The sequence below is a fragment of the Phoenix dactylifera genome, chromosome 2 (assembly GCF_051530095.1).
Source record: "Phoenix dactylifera cultivar Ajwa chromosome 2, Ajwa_hap1_PhDact_Kaust_v1.1, whole genome shotgun sequence".
Classification (NCBI taxonomy): domain Eukaryota; kingdom Viridiplantae; phylum Streptophyta; class Magnoliopsida; order Arecales; family Arecaceae; genus Phoenix; species Phoenix dactylifera.
The window spans coordinates 5,956,713-5,980,153 of record NC_143191.1 but is presented as its reverse complement, the minus strand read 5'-3'; the positions used below and the strand labels follow the sequence as shown (position 1 = coordinate 5,980,153).

Below are 23,441 nucleotides of genomic sequence, written 5' to 3'. Positions count from 1 at the left end.
GAGGCGAGGAGACGAGAGGATGAGTGGCCTGCTCGGGTGGGGGATTGAGACAAAGAGGCGCCAACCCTAAGTGCTACTCCTTTCCTTAATCAACCAATGAACTGAATCGGGCTAAGAAATGTTAGGGTTGGCGTTTTAAGGAATATGTAATATATTATATGTCGTAACCGGGCTCAAGCCTGGCTCGGATTGAATCGATGTGAACCTAAGCCTGATCCGTTTAAAGGGTGCATTCAAATTTGAGGCCCGGCCTGCCCCGCCGAACTTCAAAACCAAGCTCAGGCCCGTCGTGAAGCCACCGTTGGATCACCCACCACACAGCTCTCAAAGCACTCCAAAGTCCGAACTGTCTCAAATTGAGCAGCTGATGATCCAACCGTGGATTCGCGCCCACCTCACTTCCTAGATCCAGATTCAACGGCAGCAAAACAGGGAAGAACCAGGGCCCTTCCACGTGGCACCTGCGCCGCTCGTCATCTCTCGGGTAAGAGATGGGGAACGAGTCGCACGGGCTCCCTCGGGTTTTCTCCTTCTTATATCCCTTTCTTCGCTCTTCCGTCGCCTCCTCTTCCTGCCACTTCCCTCCTCTCAAGGTACGTTCATTTCTACGTTCCCATTCCTCTCCTCCATCTCTTCTTTCATAACTTTTTGGCCTTTTTTTTTAGATCACCTCGTTTTCCTGCAAGCTGTTCTCAGTGCACTGGATTCACCTCTGTTCTTTCTTCAATCTTTCTTGGTTAAAACTTCAGTGTCTGAATGAATTTTTTATTGTTTGTGATATTTCTAGTTTGTTATATGATGGTAACATAGATATTTTGATCTTTCCATTGCATATACTTATGTGTATATATATATTTCACATATGGATGGATATGTATAGAATTATTTAGAAGAAAAGAGTGCACTTTATGCTTTGGATGTGCAGTTTAGTACTTTATATGGGCATTAGATACCCGTTTTATTCTAACAAAATGATGTACGATTGGTTCAATTTGCTTGTTTATCCAATTATTTGGACAGAGATGCTCTGAATTTGACCCGGGATGGGGGCACCGCCATCGTACTTTTCCACCAAAAAAAAAAAAAAGAGCAGCAACTCTGCTCGTGGTACTGCAGGCGCTTTAAACAATATTCTCCTAGCAGGCATCTTTAGTTTGTCGGAGAATAAATGTTTCCCCAGTTGTAGTAGAATTACTTCATTTAGGCGAGGTAAAGCAGGTCATGTCATGATGGCTTTCAAGTATGCAAGTTGTCTGTATACAGTACATTGTGTTTGAGAGTAGAGCAAGTGCATGGCATCACATAGTGGCCACTGCAGAAGTAATCATGAAAAGAAATTAGGTGCCCAACCTTGAAAACAAGCCACAATTTGTGCTGAAACTCTTCGCAGCTTAGTTGCTAATGCACACACCTTTTTCTGATTGATATCTGTAAAACAATAAGGAAGAAAAAATTTGCAAGGTTCGTTTTGTCATCCCCACCACTATAGTCAAATTACATATTTTTCTTTTTAAAGTTCATCAATTGTCGAAACCTTGTTATAAGACCATTTCTAATCACTTACATAATGTTCAAAACAAGATCTTTATGAGAAATCAAATAGATGACTTCCATGAATAGCTATCTGCATCCTTAAATCTATGGATCTCCTAATTTTGCTTTTTTCTTCTAGTCTCTAGGTCATGTGCCACCAGAAGCATTGAAGCTAAATAACCTTTCACCCTTGGTGGGGCTTAGTAGAAGCTAATCTTTCGCTTATAAAGGCAAACCGATTGAGGCAAAAAGAGTTGCACTTCTTTTTGGACTGCAAGGCCAAGGTGGACCATAAGGGTATTTATATGCATCCCCCGTTTCATCTAATCTGCCTATAGTCTCTGATGCCATCAACAAACTCATTCTTGGAATAAGAGTCCAATAAGCCCTTCAACTATGAAACAATGTTATGAGAATCTATATTTGCTTTCTGCTTTTCATCCATTAATGTATTCAGAAAACCTTTAACCAGAGGAATTCATCCTGATCAGAACTTCTCCGAGTCTCTAGCCTCTGCTCTCGCCCAATTTTTGAAATATAAGACTCACTTGTATGCTTTAAGCAATTGTCAGTTTTAGCTGGAAACTCTTTCTCTGAACCTTTTTAGAGGCAGGGTGCTTTTAAGCAACTGTACGAGGAGTTTGGTTTACATGTAGAAGTGCATAAACATGCTGCTGTAATAGTTTGAGATCTCTGATATCCTGATCTGATGCCAACCTTCTTTCTGTTCCTTTTGAGAGAATGGATGCATTTCAGCAATGACACTATTTGTTTAGCTTGTACCCTTACGCACATATATACATTGGGTGTCAGGAACTCTAGTTACTTGAATTCTCAGATATCCTGATTTTGAGTAGTAAATCTATTTTCAATTTTTTCAGGAACATGTCATCTGTGATCATCGTCATGCATGCTTGATGCTTTTCCTAGATTGAGCATTACGATGTCAGCCATTTTAAGTTGCAAGACCAAGAACAGAATCACCCCTTAGTTCTGATGAATATTTCATCTGTAATGAGTTTCCAGGAATGCATGCACACTTCATACAATTGGACTCGCATATCATCTTTCTTGTCTCAGCTGCAGCACCTTTAGATTGCAGGCTTCTATCTGTTTTACAAATACTGCAGCATTGTGCTCTCCATATATGATGTCTTGATTGCATGATACTCTTACTTCACTCCCATGAAACCACATTCACAAAATCATGGGCTTGCTAACATGAGAAAATCAAACTTTGGTATTTTTCTTTCTGAGGATTTCATTCACCACTGTTTAACCAACCTGACTAATTGGCATTGCAACTAATTTTGAGAATAATTAATTTTTCCAGTCCTCATCTTAACTCATGCAGATGGACACATTCCTCTTCACTTCAGAGTCAGTCAATGAAGGCCACCCTGACAAAATCTGCGACCAAGTCTCAGATGCCATACTCGACGCATGCTTAGAGCAGGATCCTGAGAGCAAGGTAGCTTGCGAGACTTGCACCAAGACCAATATGGTCATGGTGTTTGGTGAGATCACCACCAAGGCCAAGGTTGACTATGAAAAGATCGTCCGTGACACCTGTCGACGCATTGGGTTCGTCTCTGCAGACGTTGGCCTCGACGCCGACCGCTGCAATGTTCTTGTCAACATCGAGGAGCAGAGCCCCGACATTGCCCAAGGAGTCCATGGTCACCTCACAAAGAAGCCCGAGGAGATTGGTGCTGGGGACCAAGGCCACATGTTTGGCTACGCCACGGACGAGACCCCGGAGCTGATGCCGCTGACCCATGTCCTCGCAACCAAGCTCGGCGCCAGGCTTACGGAGGTCCGCAAGAACGGGACGTGCCCATGGGTGAGGCCTGATGGCAAGACTCAGGTGACTGTGGAGTATCAAAATGAAGGTGGAGTCATGGTCCCCATCCGAGTCCACACTGTGCTCATCTCAACCCAGCATGATGAGTCTGTCACCAATGAACAGATAGCAAAGGACCTGAAGGAGCATGTAATCAAACCAGTCATCCCTTCGAAGTACCTTGATGATAGGACCATCTTCCACTTGAACCCATCAGGCCGCTTCGTGATCGGCGGGCCTCACGGCGATGCCGGGCTGACCGGCCGGAAGATCATCATCGACACATATGGTGGCTGGGGAGCCCATGGTGGTGGTGCATTCTCTGGGAAGGACCCAACTAAGGTGGACCGCAGTGGTGCATATATTGCAAGGCAGGCAGCCAAGAGTGTGGTAGCTTCAGGGCTTGCAAGGAGGTGCCTTGTCCAGATTTCTTATGCAATTGGTGTGCCAGAGCCACTCTCAGTGTTTGTGGATACATATAAGACAGGGAAGATACCTGATAAGCAGATACTGACTTTGGTCAAGGAGAAGTTTGATTTCAGACCAGGTATGATTGCTGTCAACCTGGATTTGAAGAGGGGAGGAAACTTCAGGTACCAAAAGACTGCAGCTTATGGGCATTTCGGCCGTGATGATCCTGATTTCACATGGGAGAAAGCTAAGGTTCTGAAGTGGGACAAAGCTTGATGGGTGAGAGAGATGCATTAATTCCTTCTTGGTTCTGTAGGAGTTTCTTGAGGTTTTTGTCACCTGGATGCAGTTTTTTTTTTCCTGCTGATTTTGTTGGTTAAGGTTTATGTTATGGCTCTTGTTATTCTGGTACTTCTAGTAAGGCTAGGAGAGTAACATTTTATATTCTCTGGAAGAGTGATATTTTTTTAATTTATTTTTCTTAACTGCTTCTGTTATGATTTAAGGGGGCTGGACATGGCTTCTGGTTGATCAACTTAAGGTAAGGACTAACTTCTTGACAGATATCAGTTCTGAACTTCTGATATATAGTTAGAATTATTTGTCATTTTCTAATCATAATAGATCATGTGTCGTCCTCTTAAGATGTTACATGTATGGTAGCCAGTATAATGTACCGACTGTACTTGGAATGAGTTTAGGTTATCTCATCCTTTTCTTAGGAATTTTTTAGTTTTAACACCAAACTATCATCTTCAGTAAAGATTCAGTTAAAACCAAACTAGTTTTTAATTTTGTTGACCTTTGAATTTGAGAAGCATTAGCTGTTTGTGGAGCATGTTCAATCCATACATTACACAATATATATTACATATGAATGTGGATTGAGGGGTATTTGAAGATCTATTTGATAGATTGCATGTACAGGGTATTTCTGCATTGTGTTGATCAGTAGGAACGGATGTAATTAAGCCAGCTTATCATTAAGCAGGTTTGATCTTACAGGAGACACCTTGCTTCACATGGGAATCATTATAAAGGTGCCAGTTAACCAGCTAATAAAGTCTCAAGTTACATCATGTACTTGGGATTGAAAGTTTGCTTTCAGTGGGATTGGAGGGTTTAGGCCAAATTACCTATAATCCTCATGTATCATAAAAGATAGAGCTGAAAACTATCATTAATTCCAACTTTATTCCCATAATGATTACTTTAGAACAGCAGCAAATTTGATAGCACTAGGTTTTGGTGAGATTTGTCGCGAGCAATCGTATTTACTGCTTTTTGTAAAAAGAATAATTTTATTCACTATTTATTTGATTGGTTTGGTTGGTTCTATTTGGAGAGTATGTTGAACCATGGATGATGGCACATATGGTTGCTCCATCCATAACCCTCCAAGAGAAGGTACCAATAACTGAATAATTCCTGGATTCATGTGTACATTCATATTAGGTCGATGAAGGTTAGATTAGTAGGATGCATGGTTTGCATCTTCATTGAAGGCAAAGATAAGTTTTGGAGAGATATCTTTTGTACTATGAAAGGATAGGCTATTTCACATGATAAGATATCTTTTACTATTTAATTGGAGTGATAATCCAAAATCAATGAGTGCATTTATTTTCAAAGTGATTAGATTTTATCACAATAACAAAATTGCTCAAGCTTTTTGGTATATTTAAAGAGTGGTTAAGGGCAAAACAGCAATTAGAAGGATAAATTTTCCTTTTGCTGGATAACTCTATTCCACCAAAATGGTAGAATAGAATTATCCCTTCTCTCTCTTACATTTTGTACTTATCAAAATAGGCCTGTTTTTTAATCCTTTTGGCAAGATACTCTATTTGGAGGATATCCCTCTACTTATAACTGGACCGAATACAATCTAAGGCTTCAACATATATCACTATCGTGCCCCTTCCGACATAAAACAAAATATCCTAAATATTTCCTATTATAGTGTATATTCATATATAGCGCCCAGAATGGTGTCTGTACACATATACATATATATATACATATATACATACATATATATGTATATGTGTGTGTGTGTATAACATTTGTATAATCTTAGATCCCTAATGACTTAATCACTACTTACTTGTTGCTTTCATAGAAACTGCTGCTGCTTTTGCTCTAACAATCTTGCTTGGAGTGATATAACATGCAGCCATCTGGTGATAAAGAGGATGCTGAAAGTTCTCAGGTTGCGCCACTGGCAATGAGAACCAACTGCCATCACGCACCCACAAATTGCACGCAAATGTGTCATATAAATTGCGTATCCATAAACATGCTCTCCCGGCCAAGTGCGCTTCAGGTCCGAGCTCTTACCCTTCTTTTATTTGGTTAATGGCAATAAACGCCTTGGAACTTGGAAATTTACTTGTGCAAAAGAATTAAAATAAGGACAAATGCTTATAAACTGTTGTCCAATGGCAACTCAGTCCACTGTGTTCAGGCCGGGCTGTAATACAAGCCAGTATTTTGAGTTCTGTGTATGATCTGCTCCCAGAGCCAAGCATCAACCTCAAAGTTCAAAAATGGCTTGCAGCCATGCACAAATGGAATGATGGTTTGCACAATGCAGCAAACCTAAATACCAAGACTCAGGCATTTAATATCATCACAACCACCAAAATTAGGGATCAAAAAACGATACACCAAACTGTAGCACAACCTGTACAACAGCATCAGCCATCACAGCACTGAGCTGAACTGGAATAAGGCTGGGGCTATGTTATGGTTCTAGAATTATGAATATAATCTTAAGTGAGTCAGGGGAAATCTCCTTTGGATGTTCGACATCGAAGAAACTTAAGGGCGCCGTTTGATTGCATAGAAAATGAAAATAGAAGGAACAGAAGATCAGCAGAAGATTTAAAAAAAAAAATTATAGTATCAGCCGAAAAGGTTTTCATTTTTCTTTCTTTTGTTTTCTTCATATAAATTATTCTTCATTTGCTTTTTCTAACTATTTGTTTGGAAAAGAAACGAGGCCTAAAGGATTTATTACTTTAGGGGTCAGCAGTAAATCGACCATCCATCATGCCTATATTATCAATCATCAACAAATCTTGCAAGGTGCCCAACTTGCCCAATATGATGGCTGTGAAGGGCTCTGCATAGCCGATGACCAATAATGAAAAAAAGACTGCACTGCTCAGTTAATGGACTTATATTCTTAGTAATAACTGGTGTTTTGTTATCATTCAACAGGTGTAAAAGCTGTAACAGATGAATCACCTAGTTTAGTAGTCTGCACCATGCTCACATCACGTAAGGATAATTGGGCCACTTGATTAATAAAAGTTGAATCACAAGCACATGCTGACTAATATTTTCTTAATATATCAGAAGGTGGGGGAAGTACGAGAAGTACAAGATTTCAACATACTAAAAACCCAAGGACTAATGATGCATTAATCATGGTCATGATTACCATGTTATGACCAGTTTACAAGAATGATGTCTTCAGCAATATAAAGGTTGGCAAGAGGTAAATAAGAGATTGGCTTCAAAGATCAACTTCTAGTCCACCTCTTGCAACATCTAGTGTGGTTAAACTATGATGAAAGTACCCAAAAGTCCATTTCTTGTCAGCTCAAACAATGACATTCCTCGAATCAACTTCTCCTATCACCTCACTATGATGATGTACTCATGTCATGTGCTAGCTTTCATGTTTAATTGGTGCACCGAGGCCAATAATACTGCCATGACAATAACGACTCAAATTACCCTGACCACACAAGCTGGGTAAGGCTCCTGGAGCAATTACGAACTTTGTCTCTTAAATTTCTAATCAGTAGGGTTTACTCGCAATTTAATGCACACTAATGGAACTCTTCTGCCAGAAGACAGAAAAAATCATAAGACAATGTCCTTGATTGTTCCCATAACAACTCAACTGGATTTGATTTATCTCTATGATTCTCCTACCTCTCCCACACATTGATGCCATTCATTCAACACTTCCTGGAGTATGCTTTGAATGTGACTTCTTGTCTACTCAGCAAAAATCCATAAGATTACTGGAGAAGCACTCCAACATAACTACCAACACTGCTAATGCTCAACAAATGTTGGAACCTCAGAATAGAACTGTAAAGGCTTTTCCATTTGCCTTAGTAATAGGAACTCAAAGTTTTCTTTGTATTTTGAACTCAGCCACCCAAAAATAAAATAAAATAAAATTTCTTGGCAATAAGATGGAGGCACTTACCCATAGTTATCAAAGTCATGATGCCAAAAAAAAGGAAAAAAAAATCAACTTGAACACTATTGACAAGATTCACAACTACTACACCATCAAAATCGTCATTAAGGTCAAACTACCAAACCAACATTATCTAAACAAAGAAATTCATGCTTTTCTTAACTTAAAATCAACTTTTCAAACCATCCTACTCTGGATATGCCTCACCAATTTTAACACCTATCAGCATTGTAATGTAGTTATTCCTAAAACCCCTCTTGCATACGAGTGAAGCATGTTTTGCTTGTGGCTAGTCTTGCCATCAGCTCTAGAGACAATTCAAACCATTAACTGACCACCTTCCTCAATCATATCCTAAGCCTCAAAACTCCTCGCATTCACAAGAATAAAAATATGAAGCCCCAGATTTTTGTTTTTATAAACAAATCTGGCTTTCCATAACATCTGCCAGTAAACCTAGAACCGAACAGCCTAAATCCTTATGCAAAAAATCCACAATATCTCAATCCCGTTGACCCTTTGGCTTTTCCAGCGATACGTACATATCTCACTAATTGTCGCTCCGTCAGACCATAATGAAAACACAATTTCTGTTTTTCTTCTAGATGAATATGATATTGCGATCTTTTTCCAGAACGCAGTTGGTTTTAAGATCACTTCCGGATTTAGGTCTTTTACTAATTAGTCCCGGTAAAGTCTCCATTTCAATTATATTGTTGCATTGTGTCTCTCCCAAACCCAAAAATCATGGACAGTTTAATCATATGTAGTTTCCTCGTATAACTAAGGGCGGGCCTCGGCTCAACCATAAGGTTCCTCTACTATAATTTAGGTGCCATGGTTCGAAACATGGAAACAGCCTCTCCGCACACAGGGTTAGTTTCCTCACATAATTGCTAATTCAATATCTTGTAATCAACCATCCAGATGGATATCAAAAAGCAAACACAACTCAAAAATCATCGATTGCATAGGGAACACAATAACGATACAGAATCTTTGCATCTAGAAATCATATAAGAACATCTCAATGTCGGCACAACCACGACATGCAATTGTTTCAAGGTATGTATTATTGTGTGGAGAACATATTAAGACTCACAAATAGATGGTTGGATGATGGTGGTGGCGCTACTGCGGGGGATTCCACTGAGAAGGGGTGAGGGCCTTCTTGATGGAGAGGGCGTGGATGTGATTCATCTGCTCCGCCAGCGCACCGTTCACTAGGCGGTGCCTCTCCAGCAGCCTCTTCCCCTCGAACTGCTCCGATACTATCTCGATCTCAAACCGTGCCCCACATCTTTCCATTGTCAAAATTGCATCAAAATAAACAACAAAATCAAAACAAAAAACGAAATAAAATCAGATAACTACTTTTTTTATAAGATTCAGGAGAAAGAAGAGATAGGTGTTACCCTCCGGATGTATCGATCACTTCCTGTGGGAAAAAAAGAAAAGTAGATAAAAGATGGCGTTAGGGTTGTTTTGGATTTCGTTTTCCGGGAAGTGGAGGAGAAGGAAGAGAGGAGTTTTTTCCGGAAGAGATTGCTTACAAGATGAGAGGGCTTAAGAGCCGAAGTGAGCGCGGATTCGACGTCTTCTTTGGCCACCCCCATCTCTTCCTCTGTCTCCTGCGATCTCGGGCACCGGGAAGAAGCGGAGGTGGGTGAGCTTTGGGATGGCGGAGGTAAATGCGATATATTTGTATTCGGTGTACCTTCTTACCTCGCTGGTCCTTTCCTCACTGGTGTTTGCATGTGATGGACGGTCTGGATACGGGGCTAGCTCGAGAATCTACGTGGAACAACTTTTTTCCCATTTTTCGACTTCACGTTTTTTTTTTTTCCCGGGTAGTAGTTTATTTATAATGAAAAGAAACTAATAAAAAAATTACATAAATATTCTCCTAAAAATTTAAATTTACATAAATATCCTTTTAAAATTTATATTTATTTTTCTATCCTCATAAAATACTGTTTTTGCACAAATACCTCTCTTCTAACATTGTTAATAAAAACTATATTTATTTTAATTAAAAATAAAATAAAATTTTAAAATTACTTTTTTGTCCTCTATTGTGATCATTTTATAATTTTTTTTATTTTTTTCACATCTACCCATTAAGAATATTTTAATCATTTTAATTTGAAATCATTAATTTTTTAACTGTGTTAGATGGTGTGGATACATATGCAAAAACAAGAATAAAAAAAAGAGTAGAATAGCAAAATAAGTGTTTAATAAGAGTATATATGCAAATATCAATTTTGGAAGGATATTCATGCAAAATTTAATATTTAAGAGAGTATTCATGCAAATATTACACTTTACATGGTGGTCTTGGTTGAATTTCCTTACACGGTAAGATAAGATTTCTAAGAAATTATTCCCTTGAGTTGTTCTTTGGATATTTTTGGCATCATCAAGGTGTTGTTTTCAACAAAAATATTCTCACATTATAAGGTCAGGAATTTATGCTTTAAACTTTTTGCTCGCCACTTTTGTTAAAGATTATCCATGATCGGTTGGAAAGAGTGGAGAATCAAATCTAACTCAAATTCTCTTTAATTTCTAGCCATATAACTTTAAGCAGGTTTTTTTTGTGTGCGCATCTTGGAGATAACAATATTTTCCTCTCGTTTGGGGCAACTATATTTTGAGAAATGCTGTTCATGCAATTGTGGAGAAAAATGATTCACCATTTCTGAAAATTTATTCGTATGCAACAGAGTATTATAAAACCATGAAAGAACAGTTTCATCTAGTTATAACATTTTATTCCAATACTACTCATCAGAGGAGCCGAAGGCCCTCTCCATCCTCACCCAAGTTCAGTGAGAACCGATAAAAAACCACTCAGTCATGATATGCATCCATTCCTGCCCACGTAACAACAGGTGTATATCTAATAAAAAGGATATATATTTATCAGGGTAGTCCAAAGCTCTATTCTTCTTGTTTTCGGACCGAAACCAGGATACCAAACAGATAGCAGAGCAAGAAGATTTGCATAGCGTACTACCAGCCTACGACTAGTACTTGAAGAAGATAAGATCAGGTTTAGTTATCTTCAAAAAAATTTAAGATCTAAATCTACTATAAAAAACTAAAATAAGATAAAGACGATAATATAAAAGTAATTTTATTGATCTAGAAAAGGAATTTTTTCACTCTTGTTATAAATTTTCTTTTGTACTTCTCTATCTTCTCATGCGGTTATAAGCACTGGCCAGTTATTCTCCCACTTACCCACTTTGTTGTCTCTAACATATTATATCTTCAAACTTGCAGTAAGTAGACCGTTCCTGCCCAAAAATCTTATTGAACCACGATGCTATCCAATCTATTTGTTAGGTGCACTAATCGTATGATTAATTTGATCCAGTCAATTTATTGACCCACATATGCATGCAAATATATGGTACAGATCCCCCTAATGTTCATCAAGTCTCAAAGATGACCAATGAAAGAACACTCGATCATTATATGCATTCCATTTTCTCCTGCCTAAGTAATGGCAGGTATCTAATAGAAAGGAGACACATGCTATAATAAACCTCTATCAAACATTCAAACCATGACTAACATTATAAAGCACCAGAAAGCAGCAAAAGCAGCAGCACAAAGCTGTCTCCCGCTTAATACAAACTTTCAGACAGACAGGATTTATTCAAGCGCTAAACAAATTAATGGCACAGCCCTCCCAAGACAGGCACACAACATTGTCATCACTAATAGAGTAATAACTCCAGAAAAGCATTTCACAGAAAACATCAATAAAGCATACCAGAATTTTAGATGGAATGGAAAATAGATAACTTTAATTGACATCGAGATGTGACTCTGCCATTGCCCTTACGACACTTCTATACTTCCCCAAGGCCTGAAAAGTGCAACCTGACATGTATGGCCAATTATAACATTGTAATTGAGTCAAAAAGTAACATCAGGAGGTTGCATGCAGTCACATTGTTTCCAACAAGAGTGCCTCATCCAAATCATCCAACAAATGAACTTACCTCATTAAATACTTGGAAGTTGAAAGTTCAACCACTGATATGACATGTTCCCATGTTTACAGAAGTTGGATCCAGACAATTAAATTAGCCAGTCTATGATGAACCCAGAAACCTAATCAATAAAGAAATCTAGGTTGATTTCAACACAGCTTGGTTCAAATAGCAATCAGATTACAACCTTTCGGAGTGTGTAACATATTCTTGCATAGCATGAACACAAATAAAAAGCCATTAAGTCAGCTACAACTGGAGGATTGCTTGGGCTGCATTTGGGAGGAAGATGACAGTACATTGGAGGAGATGAGAAGCTATCCAATTCCATTTCAGCACTGATAAGTGGCCAAATGCGTCACCAGGCTCTCATGCTGTTCTCAGAGGAGGAGAAACCAGGATTACTCCATCTCCTCTGACGAAAAGAAATGGAACAGTGCGTCTAGTAGTCTGGGAAAGAAAGGTAAAAAAGAAGTCAGAATATGTAAGGATGACAGAAAATGTAAGGATGACATGAAGACAGATCCACAGACACAGCAATTCAAGAGTGAAACAAGTGTATCAGCCAATTGTTGCTAACTCTTAAGCTATCTCAAGCTTCAGCATAACAGGTTTCGACATACTCAAAGCATCATCTCTATCTAGTCATGCAAATTTGTGAAGGATGATTGCCACCATAGTTAAAGGTCGCCTCCAGCAACCTATCAATAGAATTAGACCTGCAATTTTACTGGTACAACCAGCCGGCACAAATTTTGAAGGATTTCTTAATGAACATTGTTCTAAGGAACAACCCACCATTCAAACCATCTGCCCGTCCATCCCTCCCACCATAACTATTTAAGAAAAAAATCTTGGCAGCAAGTCTCAGCCTCACCACCAACCACTATGCCAGTCACTTCCTCCCTGGTCCCCTCCACCACAAGTTAAAACCTATTCCCACAACTGCCTTCCCTCTGTCTCTTTTTTTCCTTCACCACCTCCACTTGCCCATTGTAGCAGCCCCTCCCTGTGAAGCAAAGGTGGCAGATACAAGGTAGGTGGGTGTGGGTCCACGTGCGCATGTGTGCGTGCGTGCATGCACACATGTGAGTGCGAGAAACACGCACAACCCACATGCACACGCACAACACACATGCACGCACGCACGCACACAGAGAGAGAGAGGGGGGGGCACTGCCCTATGGGTAATGTCATCTATTTCCACATCCTATAGGAAAATAGACTGAGGGCTGCAAAAGTTACATCTTTGGTCCTTACTCCATGGTTGCTAGAATCAGGAGCAGGTACGGGTGCAGGTGCAGCACAGCTAATAATTGACAAACACTTTATGTTAGGAAGCAGGCAAAGTTTCAAGGGAGTTTTCAAGGCATATATCTTAATCTAGCTAGAGCTTCCAAGTTTATATTATTTATAATTTTCTTTTCTTATCAAGCAACAATATATCATCCACAAATAACATGTGCCATGGGTTTTCTCATATATATTAATAGGTAGTTCATTGAATCTAACTATAAATATTAGGGTTTATAAAATGCCCTTGTGGAAGGCCTGTTGCAATTGATCATTTCCTAGGCTCTCCTTCTATTATTTGCATAATTAAAATGCCAGAGATATTTTTGTTGATAGTGACATTGCCTACAAACCCATCTCATAAGCCTCTCTTTATTATCATCCATCAAATAAGCTTCTTCAAAATATTATCATGCCAGTTCTTCCGATTCATTCTAATATTTTCTGATTGACTGCCCAATGGTTGGTCTTCCTTGCATGAGTCTTAATTAGTTTTATGTAATTCTCATTTATTATTTCAATCTAAGTCCATTACCAATTCTCATAATAATTTTCATAACTCGTACGTTTTGATGGTTAATATGCAATCTGATAGTGCAATCAAATATATCTAGTTATACCATATATCATAACCATCAAACCTTGTTTCAACTACTTCAGTCAGCTGCAATTATATCTGATTTATCAGTACAATTTTCATAAGATTGTCATTTTTCAGTTAGCATGTCTTAGGGAATCAAATCTTGTGAAATGAATTTGCTACAAACAGACCCTCTTTCATCGTGCTTGATATATGGCATATACGATATGTAGAATAAAAATTTGAAAGAGATCTTTGGCAAATTAGGAAAAAGAATTAATTCTTCAATTCAACTAGATATTCGAAGATATGCCAAACAAATAGGAACTCGAAGAGCTAATGGTTCAAGGGTGCCTTGGTACACTCTCTTTTCAAATGCTCACAAGATTTTAAATGAGAATACCTAGAATCCTCACTTGCACTGAGAGTTTTATGCACCAACACACTTGACTTGGCAAAGGTTGGACCATCTTTTAGGAAATTGTATATATCTAAAACTAATTAATAGTAAATATCTCTCTAACAATATTTCATCTAGCAAATTTAACATGGATACTTCATCTGAAAATAAATGCTATATCTGAAGCATCTATATACCAGGAATATGTTCATAAAGTTAACACTGATAATCGCTTCTATCGCGATGACCCTAATATCAGTGATGAGTTGACAGATATGACAACAGTCAGCTTCTTAATTTTCAATAGAGCAAAACAAGGGGAGAAACTTTCATAGTAGAAATTGCTTACCCGAACAATCTCTTCGTAAGTTTCATCATCAATTTCTACAGTAGTGATTATCTCTTCCACATCTCCAAGTATCATATTTAGATGCTGATCATAAGCCTGAAGTAAAAGGGAAAAAGTTACTTCTTTATAAAAGAAAAAAACTCAAGGCCTGCATTAATCACACCATAATACAATATATTGAAAGAGCTGCATCGGCCCCCAAGACAGGACAGCCCAGGCGTTCATCAGGCTTGAGCATGGTTAACAAAAATGATTTATGAATTATCACTGAGTGTTGCCAAGAATGAGCTTTCCATTGGTTTTTTTTAAATATTAACTGATATACCATATTTTATTTTTTTAATTTAAGTATTTCTCCGACATTTCTGATTATATTTATTAATTTTTGAACTTTTGGATCTCCTTGAACTGTGAGTGCTCATCTAGCAGCTAGGCAGCCCCCTGCTACCCTTCCACTGACTGCTGCCTTTTTAAATATTACCAAAATCCAGATGTAAACATTGTAAAGTCAGAAGAAGGTAGAAAATTAGATACAAAGAAAAATGCTACAGGAACATTTGTTCCATATATCACCTAAATAATAGAAGTCAAAAGCACAAACATCTGAATATCCTTCTAGAAGATTAAGAACACATGTCCACAAGTAAGCTTGGTGCAGCCAATATTAAAACATGCAAGTAGGATAATAATACCAAATAAAAAAGGTCAAGGGAATATCAACACAAGACAATTCTCAGGATTTTGCTTTGAAAATCTCAGACCCTAGAATGAGAAACAAGCTGCTGGACTTCAAATTGCTGACATACAGCACATCAGTTTCAAATCAAGTTTAAAAAGTATTTTTTGTCAAACAAAAAAATAAAATGCCTGAGTACAGTGTCCTCCCCCCCCCCCCCCTCCCCTCTTCTTTCTGCAATGGCATTGAAACATGATTTCTTATGCGAGAAAGGGCTATTACAAGTAAATTAAATAGCAATTTCTGTAAGTACAGCAGAATGGGGTGTTTTTTTGCATATTTTCGGTACCCAGCATCTGGGTTTTAACATCAAGATGAAAAGGGAAAAATGGAATAACATGTCATTTAAGCAATGTACTGTTATGTTCAAGTATGACTAATGATACTTAGAAAACTTGCTCTAAAACTTCAATCATATATGAATATCAGATCCCGGGTAACTCATGAAATTTCAAATTCATGAATAGCAAGCACTATTTATTTAAACAGTAGTCCTGCTACACTTTTTCCAAAGTCTGCTAGATCGGAAAGCAAAGAATATTGCTAGTAGAAGTGAATGGAAGTATTACTATAGCAAGGTCTGCAACTCATCCCTCTCATCCAAATGGATAACTCTAATGCCATCATAGGAAGCAGATAACACCATACTTAGGAAACAATAGCTTGAATATCCAAAGAAGCCTTCACACTATTAGACATTGAACTAACAAAATTTTCTGAGCTTGTTTCCAAACCAAGTTTAATGATGACAACCTTGGGATTGTAAATAGTTCTTTAGTTTAGCAAGAGCTCCTCAGCTTCAGATTGCTCGTATGAAACAGTACAATAACTAGTGTATTTTAGTGTCCTATTTAAGGATCTAAGGTGAAAAAACCAATTTGCTTCTTTAGCTTGGCAAAGGAAACCTTGAAGCCATGAGAATAAAAAATTTAATTGGTTTAGACTTTAAATGCATTATTTAAGAAGCTTACTTCTCTTGTGAAACGTATCATTAAATTAAATATCCAGATTTCCTAGCAGTCCTATCTCCTCCATTCTGTGTCACTTGAACACTTCCATCCAGCTTCAAGAATCGGTGTCAAATATGTATCGAAGTCCAATACACTTCGGGCACCTGAATACTTAATTCTTTTGAAACAGTTTCTATAGATGGGTGCAGAGCTGAGGTTTTCCAACAATTAGGTCAACTCGCCATATGACTTCAGAAATACAGTTTCTTTCTTTTTAAAGATTATCCAATGTAGGTATTAAAATGACTTACAATGTGCCATTTTTCTTATGTCCTTTCAAGGTGACCAGGGAAATTCAGATGTTAACATATTCACACAATATATTTTAAAAAATAAAGTTATATAATTATTAGCTAAAACTATTTTTTCCTATCTTTCCATTTCTTCTTTTCCGTATTTCCAAGTCAGAAGCTTTGATAGGTAACCTATCCAATTCATGTGTCCATGCCCATGCAACACGGTCTCCACATGTCCTTCATAATTTTGTTTTCTTTCACCTTCTTCCTTTCTTTTTTCTTTTTTTAACATAAAATAAGAATTACTGTTATAGCTGTCTCAAGTTTGTGATCACAAGTAGTAACTTCTGTGTCTAGTTCTCTACCATAATTCCACTGTGTCCGAGATACAAGTTATATAAATCTAATCCAGCCAAACCCTAATCATAAGACTTTCTACTGGAAGATCCTAAGGGTCGAAAGAGAAAACAGCGCTCGCTGCAAGGAGATTCTCAAGAGATTTGGGAGTGTATTAAGAATCTGTTCAAGACTTGCATGCAGGGCTCATAGCAAGCCTTGAATTCGAGCTCTATAAATCTACTTTCAAATTATTATAAAATCTTGCTTGTAATCAGAGGAGAGGAACATTGAAGAGATACAATTGATACCAAATAATTCAGCTAGTAGGTTCAAAACATAAAACACCCTTGTCTACAGCCAATCATCGAATAAAGAACAAAAACAATCATCAAGATGGAAGGATCTATCCACCGATACGAAGCCCTAACCAGTTGCAAAAACAATCATCAAGAAACGGCACAGATTACAAATCAAATCACGCTAAAATTCAATCAAACATACACAAGAACCAATTTTTTCAGTGCGCAGAGAGCAGAACAGCGAAATTAAGTTGGGGAAGAAGAAGAGAGAAGGATGATGGAGGGATTACGTGGAGTTTTCCTCGGAGCTCTCGGTCGGAGCGGAGCTTCACATAGATGCGCTCATCCAGGCTGAGCCTTATGAGATCAAGAGGCTCCTTCACCGTGCTCTCCTCTTCGCTCGCCATCTTCCCCCTTCCCTTCTCTCGCGCTCGCTGCCAAAACCCTCTCCCCCTTTCCCGTCGCCCTGCTAACTAGTTGAACCTGAGAAAGCCAGCCCAGCCCAGAGAAGTTTTTGAGGATGTTAGGGTTTAGAGCCTTAGATGGACTTCAATGGTCCAGTGGATGTTCTGGAAAAGATAGCATAAATGAAATACAAGGATATTTATAAAAATTGTTAAAAAAATTATTCAAGACAATTAAAAGGTTCCAAATGATGAATTTGACCTAAAAACAGAATCTAAAATAAAATATTGTAGATCATGAAAAGCAATTTGGATTTTTATACTGAAAGGTAAATCAATAATACTTGTTAATCAAATACTATTCTCAAAAGTAATCTAGCCTCTCAAAAATATTTGAAAGGTTAGATAAGATATTATTGGGGTGATCTTGACTCCTTGATGCTTTCATGTCGCCCCTCAAGAGTATAGTAACCATATGCTATCAGAGAAAGTTTGAGATGGAAAACTTAAGTAGATATGTCAGCGACAATCTTACCAAAACTTTAGCAAATTTCTATGGTTAGCTCCGATGAGAAATGACATGATGGAGAAAGAGGATTAGGAATTTCTTAACTTTTCTCTTTGATAATGGCTTAGAGTTGCAGGGCAATAAAGAGGCATTGAGATATGTCTCTAAACTTCCACATGAGCTATGTGTTGTTGCAAACCATATGAATGTCTTTTATTTGCTAAAGGGTAAAGACTGCATAAAGCTCCTGGAATTAATTTGTAGAGGATTTGCAGTCTTATTACTATTGTTGTTGCTTTTTTTTTCATTTGTAGGTTTAGCACGAGCTTGATTATCCCATGAGAGCCTAAGTAGCCTAGTAGGCTTAACTTACTCAATTTGCACCCAAATTAATAAATGCTTAGGTCCAATACTAAGTATTTTTTTATGTGAAAGCTTGATAGATGAGGTCTATTCTCCATTGTTTGTCTCCTTCAAGGAGGTCAATAGATGCCACTTCCTATAGTCAATGGATGTTGATAGGAGTTTGTTAAGGAATGGTGGTTATCTACAGACTAGGTAATTCACATATAAAGGTGTTATTTTCAACAATCCACTTGAACTTGTTATTGTTAGAGTTGTGTATATGCCTTAAAAAGTTATTTATATATAATTGTAAACATTTATACATTAACGCATAGATTTTTCTTTGGACATGATCACATAGAACCAGCAAAAAAGTCCATGAGTATTGCAGGAGTTTATCTAAGCAACCAAAGTATTTTCCACAGAAAGGATTGCATAGATCTTGAAACTTGGAATTTGCTCACAGTTCTGTTGAGGTTGGGCATTGCACTTATAAGGCTATCGAGATAGACAATGACATCATGAAGTTTCTCTTTCATAAAGATTAGATCCTGTATTGACATCTGAGTATATATGCCATCATGCTTGAATGGTCAACATTGACAATCCACCTCATAAAATACTATTAGGGGTAGAGGTGTGCACTAGGTGCACAAGCTTGGGAGCGGTCCTTTGATCTGAAGAGCGAAACATCTTACTACATCCTAGAGTTCAATAAATTCAAGAGTCAAACTCATGTACTGACCATGATACCTGGACTTTATTCTTGATAGGGAGCACAATAGTTTATTAAATTTATACACAGTTGCATATCAAGCTGTCCAACATCGAAACCATCATAATGATGCAGTGTCCATATTAGAACAGAAACATAATCATGCATATAAGTCCTAGGACCTAGATAGTTGCTTGAAAGGATTTTGAAAACAATTATTTTATAAACTATTATGATTAATAATTATTTATTTTCAAAAAAAAGTTTCATGCTAGTAGTTTTCAAAAAGAAAAGTCTGACATGATCTAGGATTCTAATGGACCATGATATCGTATGACTGAGGGTCTGATGGTGTTATACTTAATGATCATATGAAGATATTAAAATGATAAGAGATAGAATTGCAAGATATAGCTTGTACATGAATATCAAAATAAATTAGTTTCATCCAGCTCACTCAAAGATTAGCAATCCGATATAGGTTTCATATCCCCATGCTGAACCATATAATTAATGTATGATCTAAAGGAATGCATATTTGGTGAGCAAGGTCTAAGTTGACATATTCTAGTAATGCATCTAGTATGTACCATCTATCTTCATATCAACTAGAATAGAATTCTAGTTGAGGATTCTCTTACTAATTGGATTAAGAAATATTTAGATTTGATTGGAGAAGAGACTGGGCCAAGAAATTAGCCTGAATACAAGAATTAGGCAAGATTAGGTCAAGTAAGACATGATTTATGTTGACCACTACTACTTGGGTGGGATCCAAGTGGCAGTTGGCCAACCTAGGCCAGCATCCATGCCTAAAGAAGTACCACTAGAGGCACTTTTCTAGAGAAAAGGGGTGGCTATTCGAAAGTGGCCGGTGCCTCTCTCCTGCCTTTTTGGGACTCAAAGTCCAAACTAGACTCTAGAGGGAGGAGGCAATCAAGAAAGAAAGATGCCACCTCCTCTCCCTTATCTTTCTTTGGTGAAATTCTAGTAGGACTGAAAAAAAGGGGCACCATTCTCTATAAAGAGGGAGGTGTCCCTGGTCATGTGCATCTCATGTCCCAACTCCATAAAGAGATGTGTAAAAAGATGGCCAGATAAGGATGTTCCTTCTCCAACAAGAAGAGAGAGGAGGAAACATTATGACTGAAGTCTGTCCAATAATACATCCCCTTACTTGTGATTCTTGGAGACTTAGAGCCTAGCAGAGCTTTTGAACATAGGCATGTGGAATGAAACAATTGTGGATGGTATTTCTCACATGATCATGTATATTCATGGTCTCAACATCTCCCAGAAATGCAATGATCAACATCAAATCATCATCATGGGCATATATAATTCGTCATGACCATTATGCATGCTTCTTTATGTGGTAATATCAAGAACAAAAGTCCTCATATTCCACTGCAAGTTATAGGATAACATGCTAGCTTTATCAAGTTGAGTTAGCTTGATCTAGCTAAGATGAAGAGAGGAGAAGGAGTCCTTTGTTAAATTCATGGAGGACAAGCCTATTGTTGGTCACTAGGCTTTTAAAGCTTGTCATCGTCGGATTTATGGTGGAGTCCACCATAATTGAATTTGTGGCAAAGGTGCTCATCATTGTCAAATTTGATGTTCATTTGTGGCTCATTTGTGGCAAAGGTGCTTGCCATTGTCAAACTCACGATAAATGATGCTCTTTATTATCCTAGAGAAGAATACCCATTATTGTCAGATTCGTGGAGGGTGCCCCTTGTTACTGGATTTGGGATAAAGGTTGATAATCATTTAGGAGTTCTTATTGTTGCTGAATTTAGGAGGAGGTTCGGTAATATAATGATATGGAGGTCATCTTCTTCCTTTCTTCTTCCCTCCTTTCTATTTCTTTTCTTCTTTTGATTCAAATTGGCAATTAATCTGAATCAAGTAACAATGAGAGGAGGGGATAACATAGAGAGTGACATATTTAAATTGTATTTGACTTGTAGTTGAACAATTAATCTTTGACATGACCATGGGTCGAGCTGGTTCTATAGATTCAGAACACTAGATAGAGATATTTATTCACAATTCACATCCATGTTGATGAATATTTACATGGGAAGGACATTCCTTCAATAATTTGTTTGAGCCTATATGTGGCATCAATGAATTAATGAGCCAACACCAAGGATTTTAGATTGAATCATGACTTTGGCTGTCGGAGTAGCTAAAATGACTTTTATATTTTTCTAAGAAAATAGACTTATATGTGGCAAGGCTGCCCATCACCAAAGAATTTGTGTTGGAGCACAACTTTGGCTACCAACATGGCTAAGTGGACTTTCTCTATTCCTCACTAATAAAAAAAAATCTACCAAGCAACAAATCTAGTAATATCAATATCTCCATTTTGAATGGGCTCGCCTATCAAATTCTACATAATTATTAGATGAAAAGATGATATCAAGCCATCATATCCATGTGCCCTAGTTTATGAAGTGGATAACAGGTGGGACAAAAATTTATCCCATCTTATCCCTAGAATAAGTGGCAAGCAACATATTTTATGTAGAATCATCAATTTCTGACAGTTTGATTAAATTGAGGATAACCAAGGGTTAACATTTCCTAGAGTCCTCATGAATATGCTATCCCCAGTTTTTATCATCCTCAATTAGTGCAAACACCCAAAAAGCCTTTCATTGGCAAAAAAAAAATAAAGAAAAAAGCAAGAGCATAGCACATGCTAACCACATTATTGTACTAAGTAATGATTAAACGAGGATAAAATCACTTATTGCAAAAATAAATTTGTATTTTCCTTGTTTCTCCTGCTTTATTCTAGTATAAGTCACATTCTCTCAATTACTTATCATGTTTCGAAGCTAGACCTATAAGAAATTTTGCATAATTTGATGTGCTTTTGCCGGTTACTATTCATTTCATGTTTAATGTATTATTTTGGAATGGGAATTGCTACCATCATGACCATAAAATGGATTGTGTCACAAAATAATATTTCATCTGACTCCCACAAACTTAGTTTTTCTAGTGACTTTATTCGTCAAAGAATAATTAATATTTAAGACAAATACGTACAAGCTTGACAAATATGAATTAGCACAATTAATATTTAAATACTACATCTTGTGACCCTTATCCTTGAAAAGAAGAGAAAAAAAAAGCAAAATTGTTTTTTGTATGTCAACCACACTGATCAAGGATTCATATCTCGCACACTCTATATGCAAATGATTATGTTCTCTTTGCTTGAGCTATATTAACATATGCTATAGTGCTACCTAATATTTTTAATGAAGTATTGTAGGGATTCAGAATAAAAAATAATTTTAAAAAATAACTATTAGGTTTAGTTCAAAGATTAATATTCTATCAAGTTAGTGAATTAAGAATCTTTTGCACATTCGAATATATGATGGAACCTGAAATTATTTGGGAGTTTCTGTTTTAGGCAAGAGATTGACTTCAGTAGATTGTGGGAGTTTGGTATAATAGTTTTTGAGAAAGCAAGATGGTCGAAATGGAGGGCTCTATCTATGATAGAAAATGTCACTTTAATTAAGTCTGTTCTCTTCACGCTTTATATATTTGATGTCTTACTATATAATTTCTAAGAGCATTCTTCTAAAGTTGGAGGGCATAACCAGAAATTTTCTATGAGGCTCCTTAGATACCTCTAGAAAAATACATTTGATTACGCGGACAGATGGTCTAGGAATTACTTCTTTGCTTGCTTGGAGTGATGCATTGATGGCCAAATATACTACGAGGTTTCTGTTGACTCATAAGAAGCTATAGGTTTCTCTTATAAGAGTGAAGTATGGTGCATGGTTGTTTATGTCCTCTCCGGTGTGTTTACATACTGGTTCACCTATCTGGAGAAAGTTGTGCTCTTTTGTTGCATTGATTTTATCTAATCTCAGATGGATCGTAGGTAATGTGACATCTATTTATGTGGTTTGGGATCCATAAATTTCATCCATTCCCATTGCACAATGCCCCCCTCCAATTAATAATAGTACACTACAAAGTCTTAAAGTTAAGGATCTTATGTTGACCGGTGAGAATAGTTCAGATTTATTTGTGATCTATTGGTATTTGCCAGTGGTATTAGCAGATAAAATTATTACTATTCCTATACTAGTGGAGATAGTGTAGATAGGTTGGGATGTAGCCCTTCATTTGGGTTGTCAATTAGAGTTGCAAATTGTCGCAAA

The 23,441-nt window shown here is 37.4% G+C and overlaps 3 protein-coding genes across 6 annotated transcripts; 1 reads left to right on the top strand and 2 right to left on the bottom strand.

Moving 5' to 3' along the window:
• The first annotated feature begins 14 nt into the window (after positions 1-14).
• LOC103704353 (S-adenosylmethionine synthase 3) lies at positions 15-6,645 on the top strand. 4 transcript variants are annotated; one of them, XM_039131743.3, is made up of 3 exons: positions 15-593; positions 1,673-1,830; positions 2,888-6,645. In XM_039131743.3, the coding sequence occupies exon 3, from the start codon at positions 2,888-2,890 to the stop codon at positions 4,061-4,063; it is 1,176 nt and encodes a 391-aa protein (XP_038987671.3). In that variant the 5' UTR covers positions 15-593; positions 1,673-1,830; the 3' UTR covers positions 4,064-6,645. The 4 variants fall into 4 exon arrangements, with proteins under 4 accessions (XP_038987671.3, XP_088571228.2, XP_008785826.4 ...); XM_088715102.2 differs by lacking the exon at positions 1,673-1,830 and having other exon boundaries at positions 16-593; positions 2,867-6,645; XM_008787604.6 differs by lacking the exon at positions 1,673-1,830 and having other exon boundaries at positions 18-593.
• A 2,301-nt stretch (positions 6,646-8,946) lies between these two features.
• LOC103704354 (BolA-like family protein) lies at positions 8,947-9,723 on the bottom strand. The gene is made up of 3 exons (XM_008787605.4): positions 9,566-9,723; positions 9,428-9,450; positions 8,947-9,312 (listed from the first exon to the last, which is right to left on the bottom strand). The coding sequence occupies exons 1-3, from the start codon at positions 9,626-9,628 to the stop codon at positions 9,144-9,146; spliced, it is 255 nt and encodes an 84-aa protein (XP_008785827.2). The 5' UTR covers positions 9,629-9,723; the 3' UTR covers positions 8,947-9,143.
• Positions 9,724-12,010: 2,287 nt separating this feature from the next.
• On the bottom strand, positions 12,011-17,828 carry LOC103704418 (sm-like protein LSM3B). The gene is made up of 3 exons (XM_039131754.2): positions 17,555-17,828; positions 14,645-14,740; positions 12,011-12,472 (listed from the first exon to the last, which is right to left on the bottom strand). Exons 1-3 carry the CDS (start codon positions 17,669-17,671, stop codon positions 12,392-12,394), a joined length of 294 nt encoding a protein of 97 aa, XP_038987682.1. The 5' UTR covers positions 17,672-17,828; the 3' UTR covers positions 12,011-12,391.
• Between the last annotated feature and the right edge of the window lie 5,613 nt (positions 17,829-23,441).

What these genes read in the sequence shown, in the direction of transcription:
- LOC103704418 (XM_039131754.2), bottom strand. Translation starts at nt 17,671, where the DNA reads ATGGCGAGCGAAGAGGAGAGCACGGTGAAGGAGCCTCTTGATCTCATA. An exon ending in AGCTCCGAGGAAAACTCCAC is followed by an intron (nt 14,741 to 17,554) that starts GTAATCCCTCCA and finishes CTTTTACTTCAG; the next exon opens with GCTTATGATCAGCATCTAAA. An exon ending in CTTACGAAGAGATTGTTCGG is followed by an intron (nt 12,473 to 14,644) that starts GTAAGCAATTTC and finishes TTTCTTTCCCAG; the next exon opens with ACTACTAGACGCACTGTTCC.
- LOC103704354 (XM_008787605.4), bottom strand. Translation starts at nt 9,628, where the DNA reads ATGGGGGTGGCCAAAGAAGACGTCGAATCCGCGCTCACTTCGGCTCTT. An exon ending in CTCTTAAGCCCTCTCATCTT is followed by an intron (nt 9,451 to 9,565) that starts GTAAGCAATCTC and finishes TTTTTCCCACAG; the next exon opens with GAAGTGATCGATACATCCGG. An exon ending in GTGATCGATACATCCGGAGG is followed by an intron (nt 9,313 to 9,427) that starts GTAACACCTATC and finishes GACAATGGAAAG; the next exon opens with ATGTGGGGCACGGTTTGAGA.
- LOC103704353 (XM_008787604.6), top strand. Translation starts at nt 492, where the DNA reads ATGGGGAACGAGTCGCACGGGCTCCCTCGGGTTTTCTCCTTCTTATAT. An exon ending in GCCACTTCCCTCCTCTCAAG is followed by an intron (nt 594 to 2,887) that starts GTACGTTCATTT and finishes TAACTCATGCAG; the next exon opens with ATGGACACATTCCTCTTCAC.